The sequence below is a fragment of the Urocampus carinirostris genome, chromosome 7 (genome assembly GCF_059441175.1).
Source record: "Urocampus carinirostris isolate Australia breed hairy pipefish chromosome 7, RoL_Ucar_1.0, whole genome shotgun sequence".
NCBI classification, from domain to species: Eukaryota; Metazoa; Chordata; class Actinopteri; order Syngnathiformes; family Syngnathidae; genus Urocampus; species Urocampus carinirostris.
In genome coordinates this window covers 43299546-43324342 of record NC_142355.1, presented here as the reverse complement: position 1 = coordinate 43324342, position 24797 = coordinate 43299546, and the positions used below count along the sequence as shown (strand labels likewise).

The following is a 24797-nucleotide window of genomic DNA, read 5'->3' as shown; positions in this document are numbered from 1 at the left end:
TTGAGGGACCAAGGCCGAAGCAAACCCGACTTTTTATATTTGAGTTGTGAGGACTCAGGAGACAGGTGATTTTGGCAGAACGTGTGGACACTGGCTACGCGAAAGGGAATTCAATTCAATCATCCACAAAGAGAAATGAACTAAGAATGACGGTAGATTAAAAAAAAAAGACTACTCCATACTCAAAATGTATATTAGCATGAAAAATAGTTGAACTTTTCAAACTTTTCAGTTACATAGTATTATTTAAAATCAATAGTTTTCAAAATGTATTGGTGGATTCTGCAAAAAAGCAAATTTGTACCTCATGAACAGAAAATGCTGATCATATAAAACATCATTTTTTGGATTGAATCATCTTTATTTTACTTGTTTTTCAGTAAAAAAAAAGGATTTATATACTTGTATAAGTATTTTTTAATCACAGTAAATAATGATTATGCATTTTAGAAATAATTTTAAACAATAATACAATTCATGGTAACAATTTCTATGTGTATTTAAAATGCAAATTAATATATATATATATATATATATATATATATATATATATATATATGTATATATATATATATATATATATATATATATATATATATATATATATATATATATATATATATATATATATATATATATATATATATTTACATACATATATATAGGGGAGGGGAGGTCTTGAGTCTTATCAAATGACTGCCTCGTTCTGTACTCACAAGCCCAGAATATTCCGTTTCATTCATTTTATTTGTTTCATCATGAAATCACTAAAAACCTCACTCGTGTGCTTTTTGAATAGTGAAGACAAACCTGTTCGGCCAGTGTTCGCACCTCACTGTGGCCATCCGGTAGCCCATCCACGGCCTTGCTGTATTTCTCCTTCAGGGACTTTAACTCTGTTTTCAAGTCGATCACCTCTGTCACCGCTACCTTGTATTTAAACTCCATGACCTCAGAGCTGCACATGTCCATTACACCACATGAATTTGCTAGTGGCGACGGGGAACTTTCGGTAGGTTTCTCCTTATTTAGGGGGTCATCCTGTTCTTTGTCACCGGTAAGATGCTTCAAGGCGTTGACGTGGTCCGTGAGGCGATGGACGCGCTTGCTTTGTTCAGTTAGGGCGCTTTGAGTGTGTTGCAGCTGGGTTTGATATTCTTGCAGGTTCATAAGCAATGCTGCTTTCTCACGCTCCACCTGTCGAATGCATTTCACATTAATTTCAAGTTTAAGTTTGACAAATTATTTTAAAGCATCATAATATGATTTCATAGGGATCTAATGCCCTTTTTTCCACTACATGGTCCCAGCTCTCCAAGCCTTGCCACGCCACCCCCCAGATACCAAATACTTTTCTGAGTTTCCATTTCCGTTCCTAGATCGTACCGCACCATGCACGAGTGAAATACCTCCCGCCTCCAGCATTTATTTATTCAAAGTATTACATACATGATAATACTAACTTACAATGTTAGAAAGATACTATATTTCAAATAGACAAATAAGCAAATAAACATACCTTACTGCGCTCAAGGATGCTTAAATGTTCATGATGTTTTCTTTTGTCACAGTCCCTTTTTTGCAAATTAAGTAAAAGTTTAAGCTATAGCCTAGAACAGGGGTGGCAAACACGTGTCTCTAGAGCCGCATGTGGCTCTTGGCCAATAAGAATGCGGCTCTTTGCCTCATCATATTTTCTATATACTGTGGCTCTTTGCCTTGTTTCATGTTTAGTTTTTTTTGTTCGTATTGAGGGTGGACACTTTCCTTGAAATCAACACAAGAACAATACTTGTGGTATTGTAAGGAGATGAGTGTGTTATGGGAAATAATATGTTTTTAATTCTGTGTGTTTGTGTGTGTCTGTCTGTCATGGCAGGTCAGTGTATGGTGTGGCTCTTTGACTCTCACAGTTAAAAAATACTGCTCTTTGTGTCAAACTTGTTCGCCACCCCTGGCTTAGAACATCATTCACTTCGAGATTACGTCAGGGTACGTGCCACTTTTGCCGCGTGGAGATGTTGGAGGGATACACTGTTTTCCGTCAATTCCAGAACTGTTCAATCAGATACTGAACTTGTCGCCATCTTTTGGTGCCATAGACATCCTCTTTAACAAATTTGCCAGGAGGTGAAAGAGCCAATTTTGATTTCAATAGAATTAGATGGTAGGGTCTCAAAGGCTCAAGAGAGCTACGGTCGTTTATTCCGTCTGTGCTCAATAGCCATGGCCTCATAAAACAATAGCGATGGCCTCATAAAACAGTGTTCGCAGAGAGGCATTATCAAGCCTAACTCACATTGCTTCTCAGCCATGAAATTTTCCTGGGCCTGCTGATCACATTGTTTGAGTGCTCCTTTTTATTCATTCTTTGCACCAACAAAATGTCTGTCCTGGTCACAGTGGAGTTGGCGTACAGCTCCTCTTAGACTGATGAAACACCTAAGTGCATTGATAAATGAATCGGTGTACAGATCTTCCAACATCTCAACATGTACAGCTCGAGAATAAAAACAAGTGATTATCAAGCATAACGCTTGAGGTCCTTGCTGTTTCTCTTAATGATAAATGGGACAAAGGAATCCATCCCAAAATTTGTGAATGGTGCAGATTCATCTACGCGTTTTATCAGCAGCTCAGGCATCCGCTGTTCTTTAACGGACGCCTCAGGTTCCGGCATTGCACACACACATAAAGGAACTTGGAGAGCAATGTGCTACAGCTCCATTTGTGTTTGACTCCTGCCCTGATGGCGTACTTGAGATCGATAGTGTGACAGAATAACCTGTGTAATAAGGCTCTTATTTGGCACAATGATGGAATGACAAAACTTATCACTTAGAGATGCCTCTGAAACATACCCTAAATCAAGATTGGATCAGGAGGGAAGAGGGGACTGGAACTTGAAAGACTGTGCCCCATTTCAAGTGTTTTGATCTCTTTACTGAAAGACTGTTTTTGTACAAGGTTTATCAATACTTTGGCTGCATTTTTATGTTTTTACTTTTGTCTCAAGGCAAGTTCTTGCCTCTGCCTTGAGGAGTGTTGTCCAGGATGAGACGCTAGACAGGCTGGCAAGCATGTCTGTGCACTTGCTTGTGCTTGATGTAAACACTTGTATGGCCTTCACCTCTTCACCAACCAGGAGTGTGTTGGATGCACAGGGTTCAAGGTGCAACTCTCCTTTCCACAGGAACTCAGGTCCAGACAGCCAGTTAGAGGATTGAATCTGAGATGACCTAAGCCTCCTGGAGGCACGATCAGCTGGGTTTTCTGCAGTGTCAACATAATGCCATTGGCTTGGGTTAGTATTCTCTCTTTTTAACTGAACATGAATTGCAACAAACACAAGGAACCTGTGTGCCTCATTGTTGATGTATGCCAAAGTGACTTAAGAATCTGTCCAGAAGAATTCAACATTTTCATGTTTAGTTATGATTTTAGACACTCAGTCTGGATGCACGCATGGCAGCTGAGGGTTCCAAACCAGGGAAGCTGGTGACCTTTGAGGGGGCAGTCCTAGCCTTAGCCATGATGCTGCGTGGACCTTGCTGTGGTCATTTTTATATCTAATATGTGAACTTAACCATATTCTACACGGCTAGCGTCTGAAAAATGGTGCAATTCGTGTGGTGGATAGTATCATCTGGGGATTGCTACTTCTCTCAGCCCTTCAAGGCAAGTTTTCCATTCCTCTCACCATGAACGCGAGTCATCAGGAAGTGGTTCATCCACCTGAACATGTCTGCAACAGAGTGCCTGCAGAATGCCCATCCCACTCAGAGCATGTGGGGCCACAAACCCCAGTGCGGCATATAAAAAGGCCATTACAGACGGAATGCCACGCTGGGTGTCAGGCTTGTCTTTCACGTTCACATTGAAACTGAAGTGCTTTTGAATGCTTTTGACTGAGAACTGAAGTCCCGGAGCATGTTCCACAGAGGCAGTGTCTTGGTTGAGGTCTAGGCATTCCACACCTGCGGCCCTCTCGGATGGATCTACACAGTTGAGAACGTATCTCTCGTATGAGTTGAACCCCCCTTTTTTGCACAACTGCTGTGATTCAATGATCAATGCAGAGGGCTCTTTGGTTGAAGGAACACTCAAAAGCACGTCATCATCACATAAACTGTTTTCAACAAATGCGATTGCAGAGGGATAGTCAGATTCATACTGTTGGGCCAAGAACTTCAAGCCGAAGGTGGCGAAGCCTCGGGAAAGTGCAGCGCCAAAAAGGTGGACAGCAATCTGATATCCTTTTCGCTCATTTCCAAGGTCTCCATGCTAACACCATAGAAACCTTAAATAACTGCGGTTATTAGGTGTAACAAAGAATTGGTGGAACATTCTTTCAATATCGCAGATGATGGCTACTGTCTATTTCTTACATGGCAGAGAACTCCCACCAGAGAAGTAACGAGGTCAGGGCCAGTCAGTAAGTTGTTATTGAGGTAGATGCCCTGATATTTAGCTGAACAATTGATTTTCACCCTTAACTAGCCAGGTTTCTTAGGGTGGTATATGCTATGATGGGGAAAATACCAACAGACATCCCCAACAGCTGCCTCTGCTGTCTAGCTCTGCATTACCATTGCTGATCACATCCTCCATACAGGTTTTGTAATGATCATAGAATTGCCTATAGGCTTTCAACTTCTTTTTCAAGTGCTGAAGACGAATTGTGGCCAGTTTTTTTTTTGTTTGGCAATAGGGGAGGGCTTTGACATTCGAACGGAAAAGGCATTTCTAAATGGACATCTGGTCTTTGTTGGATGGTTTCACTAAGGAGCTCGAATGAAGCGCACATCATCTTGGGAGACAAGTTTGCTCATTTTTCTTGCTAAAATCTGACTCTAAAACTTTCAGGATGTCTGCAGCAGTTGGCATGGCAATCTCTTATACAACAACTCTGTGCACGAACCTTTGGCTTTCTTGTCTGTCCAGATGTGGATTTGCTGCACTTATAACAATCCATCCCAGCTCAGTTTTTTTGCGCGAATGGCTCGTTTTTTAATTTCCAATGATGACATCCAGAGGTGCTAAAGCTAAAGGACAGTCATAGCCTAATAGGAGACGCTCATCACAATCTTGAAATGATGGCAACTAATGTGTCAGGTGTTTAAGGCCATTGCAAAGCTGTAGATTTCATTGGTACACAGGATTTGTCAACTAGAATGAAGTCGCGTGAATGGGCTTGGCATAACATAATGCTTGTGTCATTATGGAAGCTTCTAACATGTAGGCCAATTACACTGTGACTGGGTTTAACTTTATCTACAGCAGTCATTGTACTGAGTTTCAACGGTTGTGCTTCGTGGCTACATTCAGCCTTCTGGTAAGATCTTCCAGGACGAAAGTTGAATCACTTTGTGTATCAAGAAGAGCATAAGAGAGAATTTATTTTTCAGGTTCATTCGTAGGTGAAAGATAAAGAGGAACAATGCTTAAAGTAGCACATGCGTCTCAAATGACGGTATGGGAGTTGACTTTATGGATCTCGTGAGATGTTTGCCCTTCTGTTGAAGTGGAACCTTTCATTGTGGCCTCTCCAGGTTTTTGCACTCTCTTATCATACAAACATGTTGGATGGCAGTGACCACACACTTCACGGATATGCTTTGTTCTACAGTCTTTTGTGATATGGCCTTTGCATAAACATCCAAAGCAAAGGTGGTTTTGATGTATGAATGTCCTTTTTATCTGCCATAGGGTTTGCAGCAAACACTGCGCACTTGGCAATGCTGTGCAATTTTTCTTTGCGTATGAGGCAAGGTGGCCTGGGCCTGGTAAATGACACGGTTTCGTTTGACTGGGTACTTGTGCTAAAAGCCTTTGCTCTTTTAGATAACTTCTCATCTGGAGCTCTAGAATTTAGAAAAAAGGGGGGGTTAAAGTATATGTGGGCCTCTTTTAACAGAAAACGTTTGAAAGCTGGGTATTCACGAGATTTGTCAAGCTCTTCTACAGCAATTTCTACTCAATTTTCGTACAATCTAATCTGGTAGTTTTTTCAAGAGCTTAAGATTTTCCTCACAGTCAGTGAATATGGTGTGGTGTCGTGTAATACACTCCCCTTCCTGCGGTGTCGCTGTATACTAATGTGCAGCCTTGTGCTTGTGCTTGAGAACTACCGAGGAAGAAGTTAAGTAAACACTCTATGAATGTACCGTCCGTGCCTGTCTTGAATCCTACTACAACTCTACTACATACACAACATATTGGCGACGAGGATGACTTGGATCGGAATCTCACAACCCTCTGCTTTGCTTGAAACCCTGGGTGAGGCTACGATGTTGTACACCACGTGGATTCAGATGTTCGAAAATTACCTGCTAGCATTGACTGCTAACGACATGTCGGACAAACGAAAACGCGCACTACTGCTGCACTGCTTAGGCACAGAAGGGCAGAGAATTTTTCTTTCCCTTCCCGAGACTAGCACTTCTTACAAATCCGCCTGTGATGCGCTAAAAACTTTCTTTGTACCGAAGATGAATGTCGTGGCTGAGCGTAGCAAGTTCCGTCGGTGTGCTCAGAGACCGGGCGAGACCACTGCTCAGTTCATTGCCACATTGAGGGACTTAATTACTAACTGTGACTTTGGCACGTTTGCTGATGATATGATTAGGGATCAATTCATTGAGAAGATGTCCTCTTCGAGGATCAGAGAACGCTTGCTGTTGGAAACGGAGTTAAAACTTGACAAAGCGATCGCTATTGCTACACAAATCGGATCCGCTATGACAGAAGCTAAGGCTATTGCTCCTGTGCACGTGCTCGAAGCTCCTGTGAAGCTCGTGCAACAAAGAGATAAAAGGAATCGGAGCAGTACGCATACACAGCGCTCGAGAGATAAAAGGAATCAACACAAAACCTGCTACCATTATGGCTCCAACTCTCATCTAGCAAATGACCCCAAATGCCCTGCTAAAAATGCAAAATGCAACCAATGTGAAAAAATTGGACATTTTAGTAAAGTGTGCCGCAGCGAAATTCCTACTCGATCAGTGAGAGAAGTTACTGTCCCAGAACTTACTGTGTGTCATGTAGCCCCTACAGCTGCAGTCCCAAAGCGCCTTACGTGTGCAGTTGCTCTCCATGCGAATGATGAACAGTCAATTACTACTGACCTGCTTGTGGACACTGGTTCAGCAGTCTCAATTCTGCCAGAGAGAATTTACAGACATTCATTCATGCACGTGCCTCTCTCAAAGCCTTCTGTATTCCTGGTGACCTACATGAAGAAGCCAATTCCAGTGTTGGGCTGTCTTCAACTTACTGCTACATACTGCAACCAGAGTGCACATACTGATTTCTACGTAGTTCCTGACGGTACTCCACTACTGGGAATGGACCTGTTCACTGCACTTCGCCTCCACATACAAGATGGGCAGATTACAACACCTGCTGCATCAGAGATGAGTCACTCTGTCAACACTACAAATGCTTTAGGCGTTGCTACAGGTTTTATACACAAAGTTAAAGTGCGTGCTGATGTGCCTCCAGTCCAGCAAAAGCTACGCAGACTCCCATATGCCGTGCGTGACAAGGTGTCGGAGGAGCTGACGAAACTGGAAACTGATGGCATCATCGAGAGAGTGGACGCGTCTGCTGTTGTGGCAAATACACTTGCATTTGCATTCGCACACATGTAGAAATTTAGGAGGACTTTGCTTGTGGGTAAAAGGTTGCGTAACCTTGAAGATACCGTTGCCAGACGGCGTGCAAGGAACAGTCACGTACTCATTCGAGATACGGGACCGCCTTTTGGGGTGTATTCAATCAAGCGTAAACGTCACTACTGCTTTAAAACCATTGTCTTGTAAACAGCTCGCTGAGAGAACCTTCGTTGCAATAAAGGTCTCTTCCTCCAACGCTGGCTTCTGTTTATCTGTTCCCTTATCTTACTTATCTATCGAACCGACAAATTCTCCAATGTTGAATTCCTCAACAAATCAATGGCGCCCAACGTGATGATCTGGCCATAAGATAAACAGAAAAGGGAAAAGACTTCTCAATGGGATGGTCTCGAACGGGCGACTGAGGTAAGGAATGTTTTTTTTTTTTCTCTCCTTACTTCAGTTTGCTCGTCGAGGTCGTGGGAAGTACGGGAGCCATTGTTGGAGCTAAATTATGAGAAAGCGTGCACGTGGATTTCCGTCTTAAAGTCTGGCCCCCAAGTTAGGACGGATGAGATATGTAAACTGAGTTGAGATTTTTTGTCCGAACGGGAATTATGAGCTCAGATAATCCTGTTTTTTATGGGACTGGCTGCGTGAAAAAGATAATAAGGCTAATTTACCTAGAATAAAAAGGTGTGCAGCGCGTCGGTTTAGATATAAGTTATGATTGTCTTGAGATCTGTTTAAAGCTGTGATAAGACGTCGTCATTTGCTAATGACAGTTCAACAATAGACTATCTATATATGGTTGATACGGGAAATATTTATTTGTTTCCCTAGTGGATTTATGATTTGGGAGTCGGACATGTAACCTTGACTTAATAAAAAGTGTGGTGCGTGGAAGACCGCCATTTTCTAAAATCTGATTTTGTTAGACCGACGCTAAAAAATGAGCAGTAATCGATGTTTTATTATTAAAATACTTTCGCATAGAACAGGCGATACAAAGAATGTGTGGGAATTGATGACATGTTTTGGTGTGGGGGATGTCTCATTCGGGAATGTTGGTGTGTGCCAGCTAGCGAGAATTGTGCGTGTGTCTTTCTGTCTGTGGATGTGTGTTCTCCCCCGCCCGGCTGACTCAGTCGGTAGAGCATGAGACTCTTAATCTCAGGGTCGTGGGCTTCGCTGAGTGATTTTTATTTCAATGGCAGATAACATCGCTTGCTTAAATGTGATTTCTCTTTATTTAAATAATAACAGTCATTAAAAAAAATGTTACCAATGAGCAAACGTTACTGCTTTTATGTTTAATATTAAAAAGAGGTAATTATATAATAAAAATAAATACAAGTAAAAGTGTCCTAAACGTTTGTTAAAGACCCTTTTGAAATGTAATATTTATTTGACTGTTTATGCAAATTATATTCTGTATTTTTGTAAAAAAGGAATTAAAATATCTTATTTTGTACGCGGGTGATTTATAGTTAACTGTTTAAGGGCTAGGACGACGCTGTGCGGAGGAGAACTTTTGTTGTTTTTGTCTTTTTTGTTTTTTCTTTTGTTTGGCGTTGGGTGTGGAGTTATGGATGCATGGATGAATGATGGAGTGACTGCTTCTTGGTTTTTGTGGGTTATTAGCGCAAACCGTTGGTTCTTTTTGTCTTTTTTGTTTTTGTTTTTTGTTTTTTACCCCCCCCTTACCCCCACCACTCTGTCTATCTCCGTGTGAGTTGAGCTCAACCGTGTGTATTGTTTCCCTTTACTTTATGTAACGTTATGTTAAGTGGTGTCATAAAAATAAAAAAATGGAGGGATTACTTAATTCGTCAAGTCAAGTGCTCCTTTTGCGTGTGGCCTTTTGATTTGTGAGATCTTGTTCCGATAAACGTAATAAGTATAGTTTGGGTAAATTGAGGACAATTTGGCAAGCTTTTTCAAAATACAATGAAGAGCAGATTACTTGATCTTGAGGAAGACCATGAAAAATTTAAGAATTTAATTGCTAAGGTGATGTCTTCATTCATTCATTCAGTCATTTAACCTAGACTAAACATCCGAGTTTGTAAACATGACCGATTTAACAGGATTCAGAAGTCAGACGATCGTTGAAAAGGGCTGAAGATGGACAGAAAAACGAGCAAAGAACAAACAAAGACGTTCACTCATCCGTTGTCTGCGCCCTTGTCTACAGAAGGGTCGTGGGGACACTGGAGCACATCCAGGCTTTCCTCAAACAGTGCTGATTGCAGCCAGTTACGAGGAGAAAAAGGTAGACAGCTGGGCACCAAGGTCAGTCTGGTACTGATAGCTCACGAAAACATTCCGGCGGCAGACTGCGAGTGAACGTCACAATGGACTGAGCCAGACGGCCAAGGCCGTCGACGGTGATAACTAAGAAACACAAGTCTGCTTTGAATCACGCTAGAATCTTGTTGATTGACGTAGTGTTTACAAATCTGAGGAATATTGATACGTTTGGATTGTGAATTATTTTATTTTTAACACAGAAATACTGCTAAAATTGTATTTTGAATCTGCTTTCCAGGAAATCGGTGATTGTGTCTCCAGAGGCAAGGAGAATAGGTAACAGGGAATACCTTTGACTTTATATCAGATAAATTTGTTTGTTCAAAAGGTCGTGAGGGGCATCTTACAAAAACTACACATTAAACAATGGTTCCGTGGGTGAATTAGGTACAACCCACTACAGTACTTTCATTTATAGATAGACTCTTCTGCCATAACAAAGACATTAGAGGTATGTTCTAATGAGTTACTTTTCATTTGGTCATGATACAATTATTTGTTCATGAAATTTGAACTCTTCAACATGATTTATGTGTTAACTTAGTAATCGCATGAGTTAGATATTATGATATTCTCAGTGATAGTTTTTAAAAGCAAAGGTAATCCAATGTTTTTTAATGTGACTGATTTTGAGTTGACTTAAACTGTAATTTTCTATGGGATAGTTCGAACTACGTTGAAAATTGATGCTGTTGTTTTGTCTATTTCTTTGTCATCTGAATGCATTGAAAGTACTTTAAAAACACGGAAAACCCATGAGCTCCGGGGGGGACTTCGCCCCACTTGTCCCCCCACCGGGGCACTGCCCTGGACCCAGTTGGGGGCCCGCGCCCCCCAGACCCTCACCTCATTTTCAGATAATTTCACTTTGGTCAAATCATATCCCTGTAACAGGCAGACCAGCACTGCATCTGGGCCACTTGAGCAACTACAAAACACTACAAACTGAACTGAGAGACTGAATGTGACAATTGACGGCTGTCATCTACTAGCTGGTTAAGAGACAAGAGTCCAAGGTCGAACAACCATTTGAAAAGACGTCCCAGGGGATCTCGTGTACATCAAGGTCGACGAAAGAGGAACCATCCGAGGCGTGAGGGACCGTACACCGTCGTGAGGGCAACGCTGGCCGCAGTCCAGGTCGAGGGCTCACGCTGCCACCCAGGGGTCATCATTAATTGATTTTTGGAAGAAAAATAATGTTTAAGTGCGAAGAAATTAAAATTAATTTTTTTTGCGGCAGGGCCAATTGATGGGTATTTATTGGATTTCTAGCCATTAATTGGTAATTTAATGGTATACTAGCCGTGTCAATATGGTCGAACAAACTGGTCCTTTAATCTTTACTTTTAGTACAAAAAATATCTTCTGAGTTATTGGTGATCACATCAGCTACCGGCATGTTGGGGCTTGTTTTATAATTATAATTTGTCGATTCCTCCTAGATTAATATGCGAATTGTCGGAACACTAACTGAGGTTAGATGAACAGTGAATGATAGAACATTCACGCCAACATTATCATGCGCAGTAAGACACCTTAGTAATGAGAGGTTTTGCTATTTATTACACATTCATTTATGAACAAAATGTGTACAACATAGAAACATCGGAGAGAGTGAAAATGTTAGAGATTTTCATTAGATGAAACGATGTGGGAAACAAATTCGCTGTCCCAGAAGCGGTTGTTAGAAAACAAAAAAAGTTGGGCTTTTAGGCAATTTGTTGACAAGGTTGAATTTCATTTCTCATAAAAAGCTAGGCCTTATAATGGGGGAAACATGGTAGCTTACGCGTATACATGCACTGTCCCGATTGTGCGTGTATGTGCCCTTGACCGCATACGAAATGCTCGCGCGGCGAGAAAATTTGCACGTTTGTTGACGCAATCGACTAACAAAAAACCCGAATAATTTCGCAATTAATGGGTCGCAAACTCGCAATAATTGCTAATTATTTAAATTTTGCAATAAATGGATTTATGAATTTAAGCAACCATTCCATTAATTTTTCGCAATTAATGGCATTAATTTTTCACCAATCATTTATTGCTGACCCCTGCTGCCACCGTCAACGAGACCAAGCAAGATCAACAGGACAGTAACGTTCAAATTAGGAAAACAAGATGTGGGTGACAAAGCTGTGTGTGATAATAAATTGTCTGATATGATTGTTACTAGGAGCAGAGCTCGAGAAATCGCAGCGGCGAATGGAAATTGCGGTTCCGAAAGTGCAACCGGAGATCCAAAAAGCGACGCTGCAGACCATGACGCATCCTAGAGACAGCGACCCGGTTAAGTGTGACACTACTGTATAACATGCCAAAACGGTTGGTGATTTGGAAAGTACAAGTACACTTTACCTCATGAAGGGCTCACTGGCCCTGAGGTAGATAAGCTCTAAAGTACCAAAATCAAAAATATTACAGGAAAAAAGAAAAATGTGAGATGTGACGAAAATGTGTAAAATATAATTTTTAGAATATGGTTTCATAAAAAGCATGCACTCGAAATTTTTTAAAGGGACAGTGTGTATAAATTGACCGCAAGAAGTCTTTGCACTGTGGAGTGCAACCAAAATAAAAGTGCTTAACAGGATAATTAAGGGGGGTCACAGTACCCACATAAGCACTATTTTTCACTGCCTCTAGGTGATGCTCATGTTATGTTATGGAAAAGTCCAGTAACTGCAGTTTACAATCGCGTAGTCATTACAGCAGTCCCTGTTTTGGATATAAATTGCTAAAAATACTTTATAAAAAAGCTAATTAAACGATTTAGGTTCACTATCAAGACATTTCTAATAAAAACTCGCAGGATAAAACCTTAACCGACAACGAACGTTTTATCCAGAAGCTGTAGCAAAGAGACTCAAACGTTTAGATTGGGTAAGTGTAAAGAAATAAGGACATGACATGCGCATTTTGTTCCATTGCCCTGCGCCCGTGCTAAAAGTAAATACGTAAGTATCTTCAGTTGTAGGAATTTTTGACATTTTCACAAAATAACTTGGCTTGCATCAGGATTTGGATCAATAATTTGAGACAAAATGACAGACAAAATGACCCTTAGCACTCATAAGTGACGGCAGGAGTCAGTCGAATTTTAAGTCACTTAACACTCAAAACGTTACACGGTAAAAATTAAAATCGCTGAAGGAAAGTACCGTAGAAATACTACGACAGTAATACGGTAATAGAGAAATGCCCCTAGAGGTATACTAAACAGTATCACGAAACTAACGATTCAATATAGTACTTTAAAACAAAGACATAGTACACTACATCAATTGAAAATAAATAACTACAGAACTAAAAACCAAGTTAAGTGCAAGAAGGGCATTTATGAGCTGGCTCTCTTCAATAAATTGAGGAAAAAGCCGTTTTGTCCAATGAAAAAGACGGACTTAACCAATTACCAACAACAATGACGTAATCTCGAAGCGACGAGATCCCGTTAGCTAAGATCGGCGTGCAGAAAAATAAAATCTCATGCAGCATCTTTGTTAAAGAGGAATTAAATGATAATGAAATTTACAGGAAAAGGTTGCGTCCCCAGCATAGATGATGCATCTGGGACACAGGAACATGGTGAAATGAAAACACTGAGTGTATAATACAAGATAATTATACAGAATAGTTTAAAACAAAAGAATGTTTAAGTAACAAAACTAATCATCTCTCGTTGAATATGCGAATGTAAAAAGGGTAAGAACTTTTAAGACGTGTAGTTTTGCTAGAGCAGAGGCGAGTAAAACAAAGAAGAAGACTGGAAACCATCCATAATTTTAGTGTCCATCTTTTCGTTGGTTATAAACGGACATATTCAAAAGAGGCGTAATACATAAAAAGGTTGTAGATAGATTACCAGTGGTATGAATGATTTCGAATTATCAAAAATTGAAAGAAGTTTTGAAAACGACGATATAGTATCACAGGGAAGAAAATTGGAAACTAGAAATCATTAATAACGTAGCTGAAGCTATTCCAGTCACTGAATGAAATATTTCTTTTAAAAAGAAAAGAAAAAGAAAAACAAAGGGAACTAAGACAATTGAGTAAAAACGAAGATTGTTGCGCGGAATAAAAGATTAAGATAGTAATATAAAATAAATACGATTCAACAAGATAATTCATAAGTGACAAGTAGGTATTGCTTTATATCGAATCAACAATAAGAGATTATGATTACAGAGGGATGAAAAGACAATTAGAAATTTTTGACATTGAGTTCGAGTTGGCAGTTTTTTAGGACAATTGATTCCACACTGAATTTTGGCCAGACTAGTACATTAGAGAGAAAGAAAATGAGAAAAAGAGAGAGGGTGGGCTTGAACCCTGGACCCTCAGATCAAACAAGTACAGCGTTTGTGAGAGCCACATCAAGTTGACATATTTCAGCCTACAGCTTGTTTTTCTCTTGCGCTTCACTAAGTGTTGTCGCGGGCCGGATTCAATCCCCCCCTGGTGCTGATAACGCCAAGGTCGCGGATTCAATCCCTTAGCGGGCCGCCTGTTTGCACTAAAACATCTCAGTACGTAAGCACGATAAAACTTAACGAGACTCTAAGTGCCCCTGAATTCCACAAAAAGTTAACCTAGTATATTGTTTTGCTTTAATTCTGAAAGAAAAGGAAAAAGAAACACTAAGACAAACGTACAACATAAGTTATTTAAATAAGGATAATTTGCTGAAAATTGGGTATGAAAAAACTTGCGACGAAAGTATGAAAAACAACACATTATGTAGTGTTTTTGGAGTTCCTCAGGGTATTGGAAGGCACTACATATATGCGCATCATTTATGATAAGAAGGAATATAACTTTACGGACATAGTTACAAAACGGGTTCACACATTGTAACTGACAATTAAATTTGGCATGACACTCCATCTTCAAAGTTAGGTAAAGGAACGGAAAAGATAAGGTTATAGTTATAATTAATACAATATGTACACAAGAATGTGCATTTAAAATGTTACATACAGTTGAGGTCTGTGTAAATATGCATTTGGTGAAAAATAGTCATTGTAGTCCCAAGAAAGTTGTCAGCATTGTGCAAAACATACAACAGTATTTTTGCTTTAGAATAAGAAGATACGTACCACGCAATACATAAAATGTTATTATAGAAAAAGATGCTGAGCACAGGGGTGAACGAATTAATCAGATAGATAGATAGATACTTTATTCATCCCCTGAGGGAAATTCACATTTCCAGCAGCATCCCTGAGCCGGGAACAGTAAAATAATAAAGCCAAAAGAATACAATATACAAATACCCAGTGTGATGTGCAAATGCCCACTTTAGCATGTTATATAGAGTTACTAAACAGTGCTACACAGAACACATAATGCAATAAGATTCGGTAATGTCCAATGTAGGTGGTGTTGTTTAATGTGGGCCTTGACTCTGCTGGGTGGAGTTAGAAAGTAATCCAAGTGTTGCAAGGCACTGATGAAGTAAGCAAAATAAATAAACAAATAAATAAATCACAAAGGTAGCGAAAATAACACGGAAGCTGCTGGAGCGGCTGCCATTCGTGACGGCGCCGGAAGTAACATTATCAGATACATTTTTCCACAATTGGGTCTGAATTAAACCTCTAGGGTTTAATCCAGCCATTCATGTGCAGTAAACCAAAATAGAACAAGAGATGAGATGGCAAAAGGTTACAATAATTTAAATCCTACTGCAGAAATTTTATGAAATTACTAGAAAACGGAATATAGAGCTTGAAAAATAGGACATAGTATATGGTACGGCTATAATTCTAAAAAGACCAACTACAGAAATTCTGCAAGAATACTGCTACAAAACTACAACAGCATTAATACTAGCGCTACTAAAGAAATCCTGCAAAAAATAGCCTCAGGTGTACTGCAACCAACTTCGAAAATACTACAGAATCTTATTTAGTAAATATTATAAGATACTACTGCAGGAATGGTTGAGCTAAGTGCAGACCGGACCAGAATTCAATCGCGTAACGACCAGTTACTTTATTTAGCAAAATTGTCCAACACCCAGGGACAAAACAAAACAAAAACAGGCTTACAGGCAAACAGGAACTCAAACTTGGAATACTCATAAAACAGGCTTTTACTCAGAACGGGCAAGCCCTTAAGAAGGACACATGCAAATTAGACGGTCGCCACAGCGACCATGCTGGACATGGCAGAAATACTACATACGTGCACAACTACAATAACACAGTTGTACCTCTACTTATACGTTTAATTGGTTCTAGCAGTAAATATGGAATGATGAAACTATTGTAAATCGAAACACATTATCAATTTGAATCAATTGGATTGAAACGGGATTAGTCCGTTCCGAAAGAAAACGAACCTTGTTGAGTCAACTGCAATTGCCCTGAAGGTATGCTGGTGTTCAGTAGGGGTTCGTACATAAACAAAATCTAAAATTCCATGTTTTAAAACTAACAATATAAATGTGTTAGAATAGCCAAGCCGAAGTCCGGACATAAATAGTGTTTGTGGAAGGATCTGAAAAATGGTGTATCCAAACGATCACCGTCGTACCTTTGGGAACTGGGGAACGGTTTTGTAAGGAACAATGGAAAAAATAACAAGGAACAAACGCTAATATTTCAGTTTGATGTGCAACCATTACACAAAATAAATAAACAGGAATTAAATATAATGAAATACAACATCATAATTGTAAATGAGAAAAATTGGATGTGTCCCCAGGCCGTGACGACAAAAGTTTGCCCACCATTGACTTAAAACTATTGTTTTTGGGACGATAGACTGGTGGTTAATTGCGCTTTTAATGACTGATTTTTTTTAGGTTCTTTTAAGAAGCAGAATGTTGGAAAAAATTTTAAGCTGATTGTAGGCGATGATGAAATAGGTTGGTAAATTCTCTATAGAGCGTGACGTCTCGTTTGGTTTCATGTTATAGTCGTCATAGTTCCATTCCACTCCTTGTAGTTATTAGTGTCGATACGACGACACACACACACACACACACATACTACTGTCGTCTTAATAAAACTGAATCGTCTCTGCGCGGCACAACACAGTAGCCACGATCACACTCTCAGTCCACTCTTGGCGCCCATTCTCAGTCATCCCTCTCCTCAGAGCGCCCTAAGCCTTGCTTCCTTGATTGAGTAGAAGGACGTGTATGAATAGTGCAATTTGCGATAGAAGACAAGTTTGAATTACTGAAATTCCGGGTATCATGGGATGAGTCAGAGAAACGTGCAACCAGTCGGAGTGCCGACGGACTACCAGAAACCAAATATGTTAACGACAGTACAGACTAAAGTTAATAATATACTAAATAATAATACTAAATAATAATAATAGGCTAAACCTTAATGTGACGATACAGGCGAGAAAGGTTCCGACACACCAAAAGTCCAGAAAAACCTAAGCCCACGGCGACAGCACTAAAGAGTGAGGTTACAACGCCGACAGCCAAAAATGAGTGCACGGCCAGTACGTAAAATTCGGGAAATTGTGTAGAAGAGGAAAACCGTAACCCCAACTCGGTAGTTGTGTAGGCGCATGGTCTCAATGTGCACTGACTTAATTTGACTAAACAACTTAAATTTTTGTGGGCCATTTGTCTTGTCATATGTTTTATGTTTGTTCAATGTTGTAAATGTTTGTATACTTTCCTGTATTCTCTTTTTTCTTGTCTTATGTTTGTTTGTACTAGCTTTTAAGCGGCCCACGTAACTGAAAAGGAAAAATAGAAAAATACGAAGGAAAATTGCCGCGGACAAGAGCGCGTGCGTTTTTAACAAAGAAGAAAAAGGAAGCGAATTTAAGTGCACAATGCAACGACAGAAACGTTTTGTTATCAACAGTAAGACCGTTTAAAAAATGTTGTTTTTGGGTGGAACCGAGAGCACATCGCGTCAGGAATCGAAAATGTTCGTTTTTTGGGAAATCAGTGTTTGACGCTAAGGGTGTACAACATAACGCCTACGGGCCTAAGGGGTTCCAATAAATATTTTTCACGGTCCAAATTTTTTCTGTTTTTTCAATTGGAAAACGATAAATTCAGAAGTGGTAAGTTTGGAAAAGTTATGTTTGAGTTATTTCAGATTCATAGAGGTAATGCCAGAACCACACCATAGAAAGATGGAATAGTGACGGAAAGTGAATAAAAATGTTTCGTTTTCAGTTAAAAATTGGAAAATAAAGGAATGTGAAGACGAGGAAAAATCCAATTGAGTGAATTAAATGGAGTAATTTGAAAATGAAAAGCATTGTTGTACGAGAATAGTGAAAAAGCGTGAGTAAATACTTTTATTTTCATTGAATATGGAGGAAATATTCATTGAATGGAATACAAATGAGTAAGATGAATCGTTGTAGATCAATGCACGTCGTTTTCAAATTAAGTAGGTGAAGCTAAAATAGTAGATTTAATTGGTTTGGAAAAAATAAATAAATAAATTGAAGGATTAAGTGAGTAATTATATGTCAATTTCCCATTAAACTAGTGGGCTAAAAAGCATGTGTTGGAGGGAGTAGGAGAAGGGAAAATTATGTAGAAAATGGATGAAGTTACAAATACAGAAAGATAAAAGTTAGTAAAAGGAAAAAATAAAAAAAAGGGGAAAAGGTAATTGAATGAAATATCTTTGTTGACAATTGGCCGCAGTAAAGAGAACATATATTCCGGGTGGACGGGTATAGCTAAATAACATCGGACAACCGAGGGTAATTCCAGAGTAATTTATAGCTAGCAATGAAATTAAGTCTGGATTAGAATCGGTGTTTATCTGGATAACTCAGAATAAGAACGCAAAATGGATTAACTACATTTATTACAACCAACAACGTTTATTAATTACATTAACGAGGCCTTTAGTTCAGTAGGAGAGCAATTACATGTGACATCTAGGATGGCCTGGCAGAATCATCAGGCCCTCGATTTTCTCTTAGCCAGTAAAGGAGGCGTGGGTCATATGATAAAGGAGGAAGGCTGTACGTATATACCTTTAAATACATCCGAAGCAGGAAGCCTCACAAAAGCACTGACAAAGATTCGTGAGTTGAGCAATGAAGTGACAGTAAATACTGAAAAGAACAGTATCTCTTTTGATTGGTTCTCGTATACATTTGGGTACTGGGGTAGTATGTTAGCGAAGGGGGGAAATTTTCGTGCTAACTGTCGTAATAATTATGTGTTTGTTGTGTTTCTGCGCCATACCTATTCTTAAAAGAGTAATTCTTAAGACTTTTGGAGAACAAATGACAGTAGTGGCTAATACTAGGGTGGCAAGAAGCTCAATGAGCACAGTTAGTGATTAAATATCAGAGCCTATTCCTTAGTGAGGAAGAACAGATGACTCAACTAAATTCAACGCCTTGAATTTTATTTGGCAACGTTAATAGTCAGTCTACATTACATTAAATAATGGAGCATCTGCGGAAAGAGACACATATGATGATCTGAACTGAATACGATATCAATTGGCACTATTGTTAAACACGCAACACACTGTAGAGCACTAGGAATAACAGCAACAAATATATTGGTTTCTGATTGTGATTTTTTTGTTGGTATGTCACACTGCCGGGGAACAAGCTGCTGCCTGGGATGGTCATCGTCGCTTCCAGGTTTTTGGCTGCATGGAAACTGAGCGTGATGCCTGCTGGGATAACACTCACTCCAACATCTGACTTCACGCCACCCGTTGACGAATACGACAGTGCATGGTCTTCAAATTATTCACAGGGGTCAGGCCAAAGGCCGATGTATATGCTGTATCACTATCCAGTCATGCACTCATCTTGAAATGTATCGACGACTGTTACCAAAATTTGTTATCACTTATCAGTTTAATTATTCATTTACCTTTATCACGTACCGATCAACCGTCGACGGTCCACGTGTATAATACAGTATGTACGGATAAAGATAAATGAAGGGGGGGTTAGTGCATAGGTCAGATGTTTGGAGTGTTAGGGGTTTTTTCTTTTTTATTTAATGAAAAATGAACAATGAGAGTTAGAGTAATCACAGCAGGCTGACCGCCAGAATTTTATTTTATTTTTCGATTCGCGTAAACTCTGTCCTGTATTGATATCTATGATTGGTAATAATTTGCCACTACTCTGTTTTCCTTTTCAATTTTAATTTCCATTCAAAGGAAAAAAAAAAAAAAAAAAGGGGGGATTATGTTGTGGCAAATACACTTGCATTTGCATTCGCACACATGTAGAAATTTAGGAGGACTTTGCTTGTGGGTAAAAGGTTGCGTAACCTTGAAGATACCGTTGCCAGACGGCGTGCAAGGAACAGTCACGTACTCATTCGAGATACGGGACCGCCTTTTGGGGTGTATTCAATCAAGCGTAAACGTCACTACTGCTTTAAAACCATTGTCTTGTAAACAGCTCGCTGAGAGAACCTTCGTTGCAATAAAGGTCTCTTCCTCCAACGCTGGCTTCTGTTTATCTGTTCCCTTATCTTACTTATCTATCGAACCGACAAATTCTCCAATGTTGAATTCCTCAACACTGCCTGGGTGTCGCCTCTGGTGGTCGTGAGCAAGAAAACAGGTGGCCTTCGTGTGTGTGTGGACTTACGTGAACCAAACAAGGCTGTGGTGATCGACAGTCACCCGCTGCCACACATTGAGGAGGTGTTCACTGAGCTCCGTGGTGCTACAATGTATTCCACGATTGACCTACAAAATGCATACCACCAAGTGCAGCTACATCCAAGCAGCAGAGATCTTACAGCGTTTATAACACAAGATGGACTGTTTCGTTTTACACGAGTGCCTTTCGGCCTGGCATCAGCACCCAGTGCCTTTCAACGCATGATGTCTCAGATCCTGGCTGGTCAAAAGGGCGTGCAGTCCTATTTGGACGACATCATTGTCAGTGGGGAGACGCCTGAAATACATGACGCCAGATTGAACGCCGTCCTCAATCGTTTACAGGAGAGTGGGCTGAAGCTCAATACTGCAAAATGCCACTTCAGAAAAACAGAGTTGTCCTTCCTTGGGCATCTCATCTCTGCCTCTGGTCTACATCCAGATCCGCATCACTACTAGCTCTGCACTCGCCCTGTTCGACCCTTCCCTGCCAACTGTCGTGACAACAGATGCGTCAGACTATGGCATCGGTGCTGCGTTGACACAAATGAAAGGTGACATAGAACAGACCATTGCATTTGCTTCCAGGACGCTGACTGCATGCGAGCGTAATTACTCAACAGTCGAAAAAGAGGCTTTGGCATGCGTCTGGGCGACTGAAAAGTGGCGTACTTATCTCTGGGGCCGTCACTTCACTTTACGGACTGATCATAGCCCTTTGACCACTCTACTCACAACCAAAGGCCTTGGACGTGCAGGCATGAGAATAGCTCGCTGGTCTGCTCGACTGCTGTGTTTTAACTACACAATCGAATACAAACCGGGACATGAGAATGTTACTGCAGATTGCTTGTCACGTTTGCCTCTCCCCATCACAGACGACCACGAGGAGATGGAGTTGGAGATGGTGGCTGCTGTGTCTCCTGATTTTGCTGCAGTCACTGCTGATGAGCTCTCCAGTGCGTGTGAGGAATGTCTGGTGCTACAGAAGGTGCGACACTACATGCAGAAGGGATGGCCTCGTACTGCAAAAGGCCTTGACCCCCTCATCGTACCATACTTCCGTGTGCAAAATGAGCTTGCTGTGCAGAACAGTGTCATTGTGCGTGGCACTCATCGTGTTGTGATACCACAACAGCTACAGGAAAAAATAATCCAACTTGCTCATGCTACATACCAAGGGATCGTCCGCACAAAACAAAGACTGAGAGACTTGTACTGGTGGCCTGGAATGGATTCTCACGTTGAGCTCGCCATCAAATCATGCACCACCTGCTTGCAGCATGACAAAACAGCAACCACACGTACTGCCCCGTTACAGCCCGTGCCTACCCCAACTGCTGCCTGGGAAAAGGTTGCTGTGGACATTGTTGGTCCTATTCACTCTGCGCCTGCTGATTGCCGCTTCGCCATCACCCTCATTGACTATTACAGCCGATGGCCTGAGATTGCCTTCTGCTCAAATGTTACTTCTGCCTCTGTTATGACTTTTCTTTCCATTGTGTTTAGCAGAGAAGGTAATCCACAGGAAATTGTTACTGACAATGGCCCTCAGTTCGTGTCGACCGAGTTTGAAGCATTCCTTAGTGACAGGAACATCACACACCGTCGCAGCTCTGTGTCCTACCCACAGGCCAATGGTGAAATTGAGCGTTTCAACAGAGTCTTCAAGGACTGTCTACAAACAGCCAACATCGAAGGTGAACCATTGAAAGCCTTCTTCACTGAGTTTTTACACACTTACAGAGCCACACCACATGCCGTGACTTCAGTATCCCCCGCTGAACTGTTGCATGGTAGACCACTGAATACAAAGCTTCACATCACAGGTCTTCACTCTATGCGTCCCACTGCTGACAAAGGCAACATGCTACAAAACATACAAAACAAACAACGGAAGTCAAAACAATACACCGACAAACGTCGCAGTGCAAAATCACCCTGCATCCGGATTGGCTCTACGGTTTGCATCCGCAAACCTGGAATCATTGCCAAAGGACACTCAAAGTTCACCAAGCCACTGACAGTGGTAGCCCAAAAGGGTCCAGCCACTTATCTGCTGTCTGATGGAAAGGTATGGAAGCTTTCCACCTTGCCCATTCTTCTACCTGTGCTGCTGCTTCAGCGCCACAGCCTGCTGATGCTGATGCTTGCCTCCTGCCAAGCAACCAAGGTGCTGAGCCATCTGAACCTGAAACTGTGCCCTCACCACTTCCCTCTCCTAGTGCACCGAGAATACGACATGCTCCTGCATGGCTTCAAGATTACGTAACTTAAAAAAAAAAGGTACAGAAAAGATGTGGTGATGTTTCCCAAAAAAAAAAAAATAAAATAAATTTAAAAAAATACATGATGAATGTTCATTGTTTTAAAAATTGTCATGTTTGTTTATGATGTGATCCTCATACAGTCTGCTTACGTTTACAAGGTTTACACACTTTTGCTTACCGATATTGACAGTATAGTTCCTTACAATATTGATTACCTTTGATAAATATTTACCTCTAATCTGGTAATTAATATTAAAATGTATGTTTTCTATAACCTCATACTTACCGAAGAGTTATTGCGTATTTTAAGATTAATGCTACTGTTTGTGTCCTATTCTAACAAAAAGGGAATATGTGGTGTCGTGTAATACACTCCCCTTCCTGCGGTGTCGCTGTATACTAATGTGCAGCCTTGTACTTGTGCTTGAGAACTACCGAGGAAGAAGTTAAGTAAACACTCTATGAATGTACCGTCCGTGCCTGTCTTGAATCCTACTACAACTCTACTACATACACAACATATGGCCAGTCCTTTGACATAAGGCATAGCTTCTGCAAAACTTTTTAAGAAATTTGCAAACTCTCTTAATGCAGAAGAATCTTTTGAATTAATCTTAGTCCATTTCATTAGTTTGTCTCTGAATGCTTTCTGAACAACAATTGGATTACCTTAGTGGTCGTGTAAAACTGCCCAGGCACCCTCATATGCATACTAAATTTAAGTCAACTCAAGTCATTTTTGTTTGTATAGCCCTTAATCACAAAGAGTCCCAAAGGGCTGCACAGGTTATTGCACAGACTATTGTTTCAGACGACTATTACACCATCCCCTGATCTGGAACCAGCATGAGGTTAAGGAAAAACTCAAAAACCTCAACATGAGGAAAATGAAGGAACTTTAAGAAGGGATCGCACATGTGGTATCCCCCTTTCAGGATTACCAGGCAAAGGATGTTGCAATTACAAATAATACAGAGATATTGTACACAAAAAGTATAGGTTATTCATATGCTTTAAGTAGAAGTGTGTTTTAGGCTTAGATTTAAACATTTCCACTGAGGTTGCAGATCAGTCTCAGGGGGAAGAGCATTCCACAGCCCGGATGGAGAACGCTCTCGAACCTACTGAACACTTCTTGGCTCCTGGGATCACCAGTAGACCGGCACTTTCAGAACGAAGGCTTCGGACCGGGACAAAGGGAGAAATCAGATATGAAAGATATGAGGGAGCAACTCCATGTGTGATTTTGTAAAAAACTAAGAGAACCTTGGAGTCACATCTTAGGCTAACAGGGAGCCAATGCAGGTTAGCCAAAATCGGCGTGATGTCCTGGTTAAAAGCCTCGCTGCAGCATTTTTTACCAGCTGAAGACTCATGATTATGGACTTCGGGAGACCGGAGAGTAGTGCATTACAGTAATCGAGACGGGAGGTAACAAACGTGTGAATTATAATCTCCGCATCCGACTGAGACAGCATAGGACGAATTTTAGCAATGTTGCGAAGATGGAAGAAAGCGGTTTTAGTAGTTTTCTTCACATGTGTTTGAAAGGACAGATCGGGGTCAAATATGTATATAATATTTTTAACTGAGTCACTCTGTGTGATGTGACATTTGTCAATGTTCAGAGCAGTTTTTGAGAATAAGTCACGGCATTTAGATGAACCAATAACTAACATTTCGGTCTTTTGAGAGTTAAGATGTAAGAAATTGAGTGACATCCACTCTTTTATCTCAGTGAGGCAGGCCTCCAAATTTCCACAATTTAGTGTTACAGATTCCTCCAATGGAAGATACAGTTGAGTGTCATCTGCGTAGCAGTGGAAACTAATATTATACTTATGGATAATATCACTTAATGGAAGCATGTAAATGCTGAAAAGAAGGGGGCCAAGTACTGAACCCTGCGGAACACCACAGGTAACCCTAAAGGGCTAAGATGTCATTTCACCATATTTAACACAGTGCGTCAAATCTGAGAGGTAGGTTCCCGAGAGACC

General features: G+C 40.5%; 1 protein-coding gene across 4 annotated transcripts in view; it reads right to left on the bottom strand.

The window, feature by feature from the left end:
* Positions 1–24797, bottom strand: part of bicd1a (BICD cargo adaptor 1a) — a 121846-nt gene that overhangs the window by 30599 nt on the left and 66450 nt on the right. For 3 of the 4 annotated variants that reach the window (XM_088341038.1, XM_088341041.1, XM_088341039.1), the window contains one exon: positions 811–1197. In XM_088341038.1, the coding sequence (XP_088197164.1) occupies positions 811–1197 (387 nt within the window). The remainder of the gene's footprint in view (positions 1–810; positions 1198–24797) is intronic. The other variant, XM_088341042.1, reaches the window with a different exon arrangement.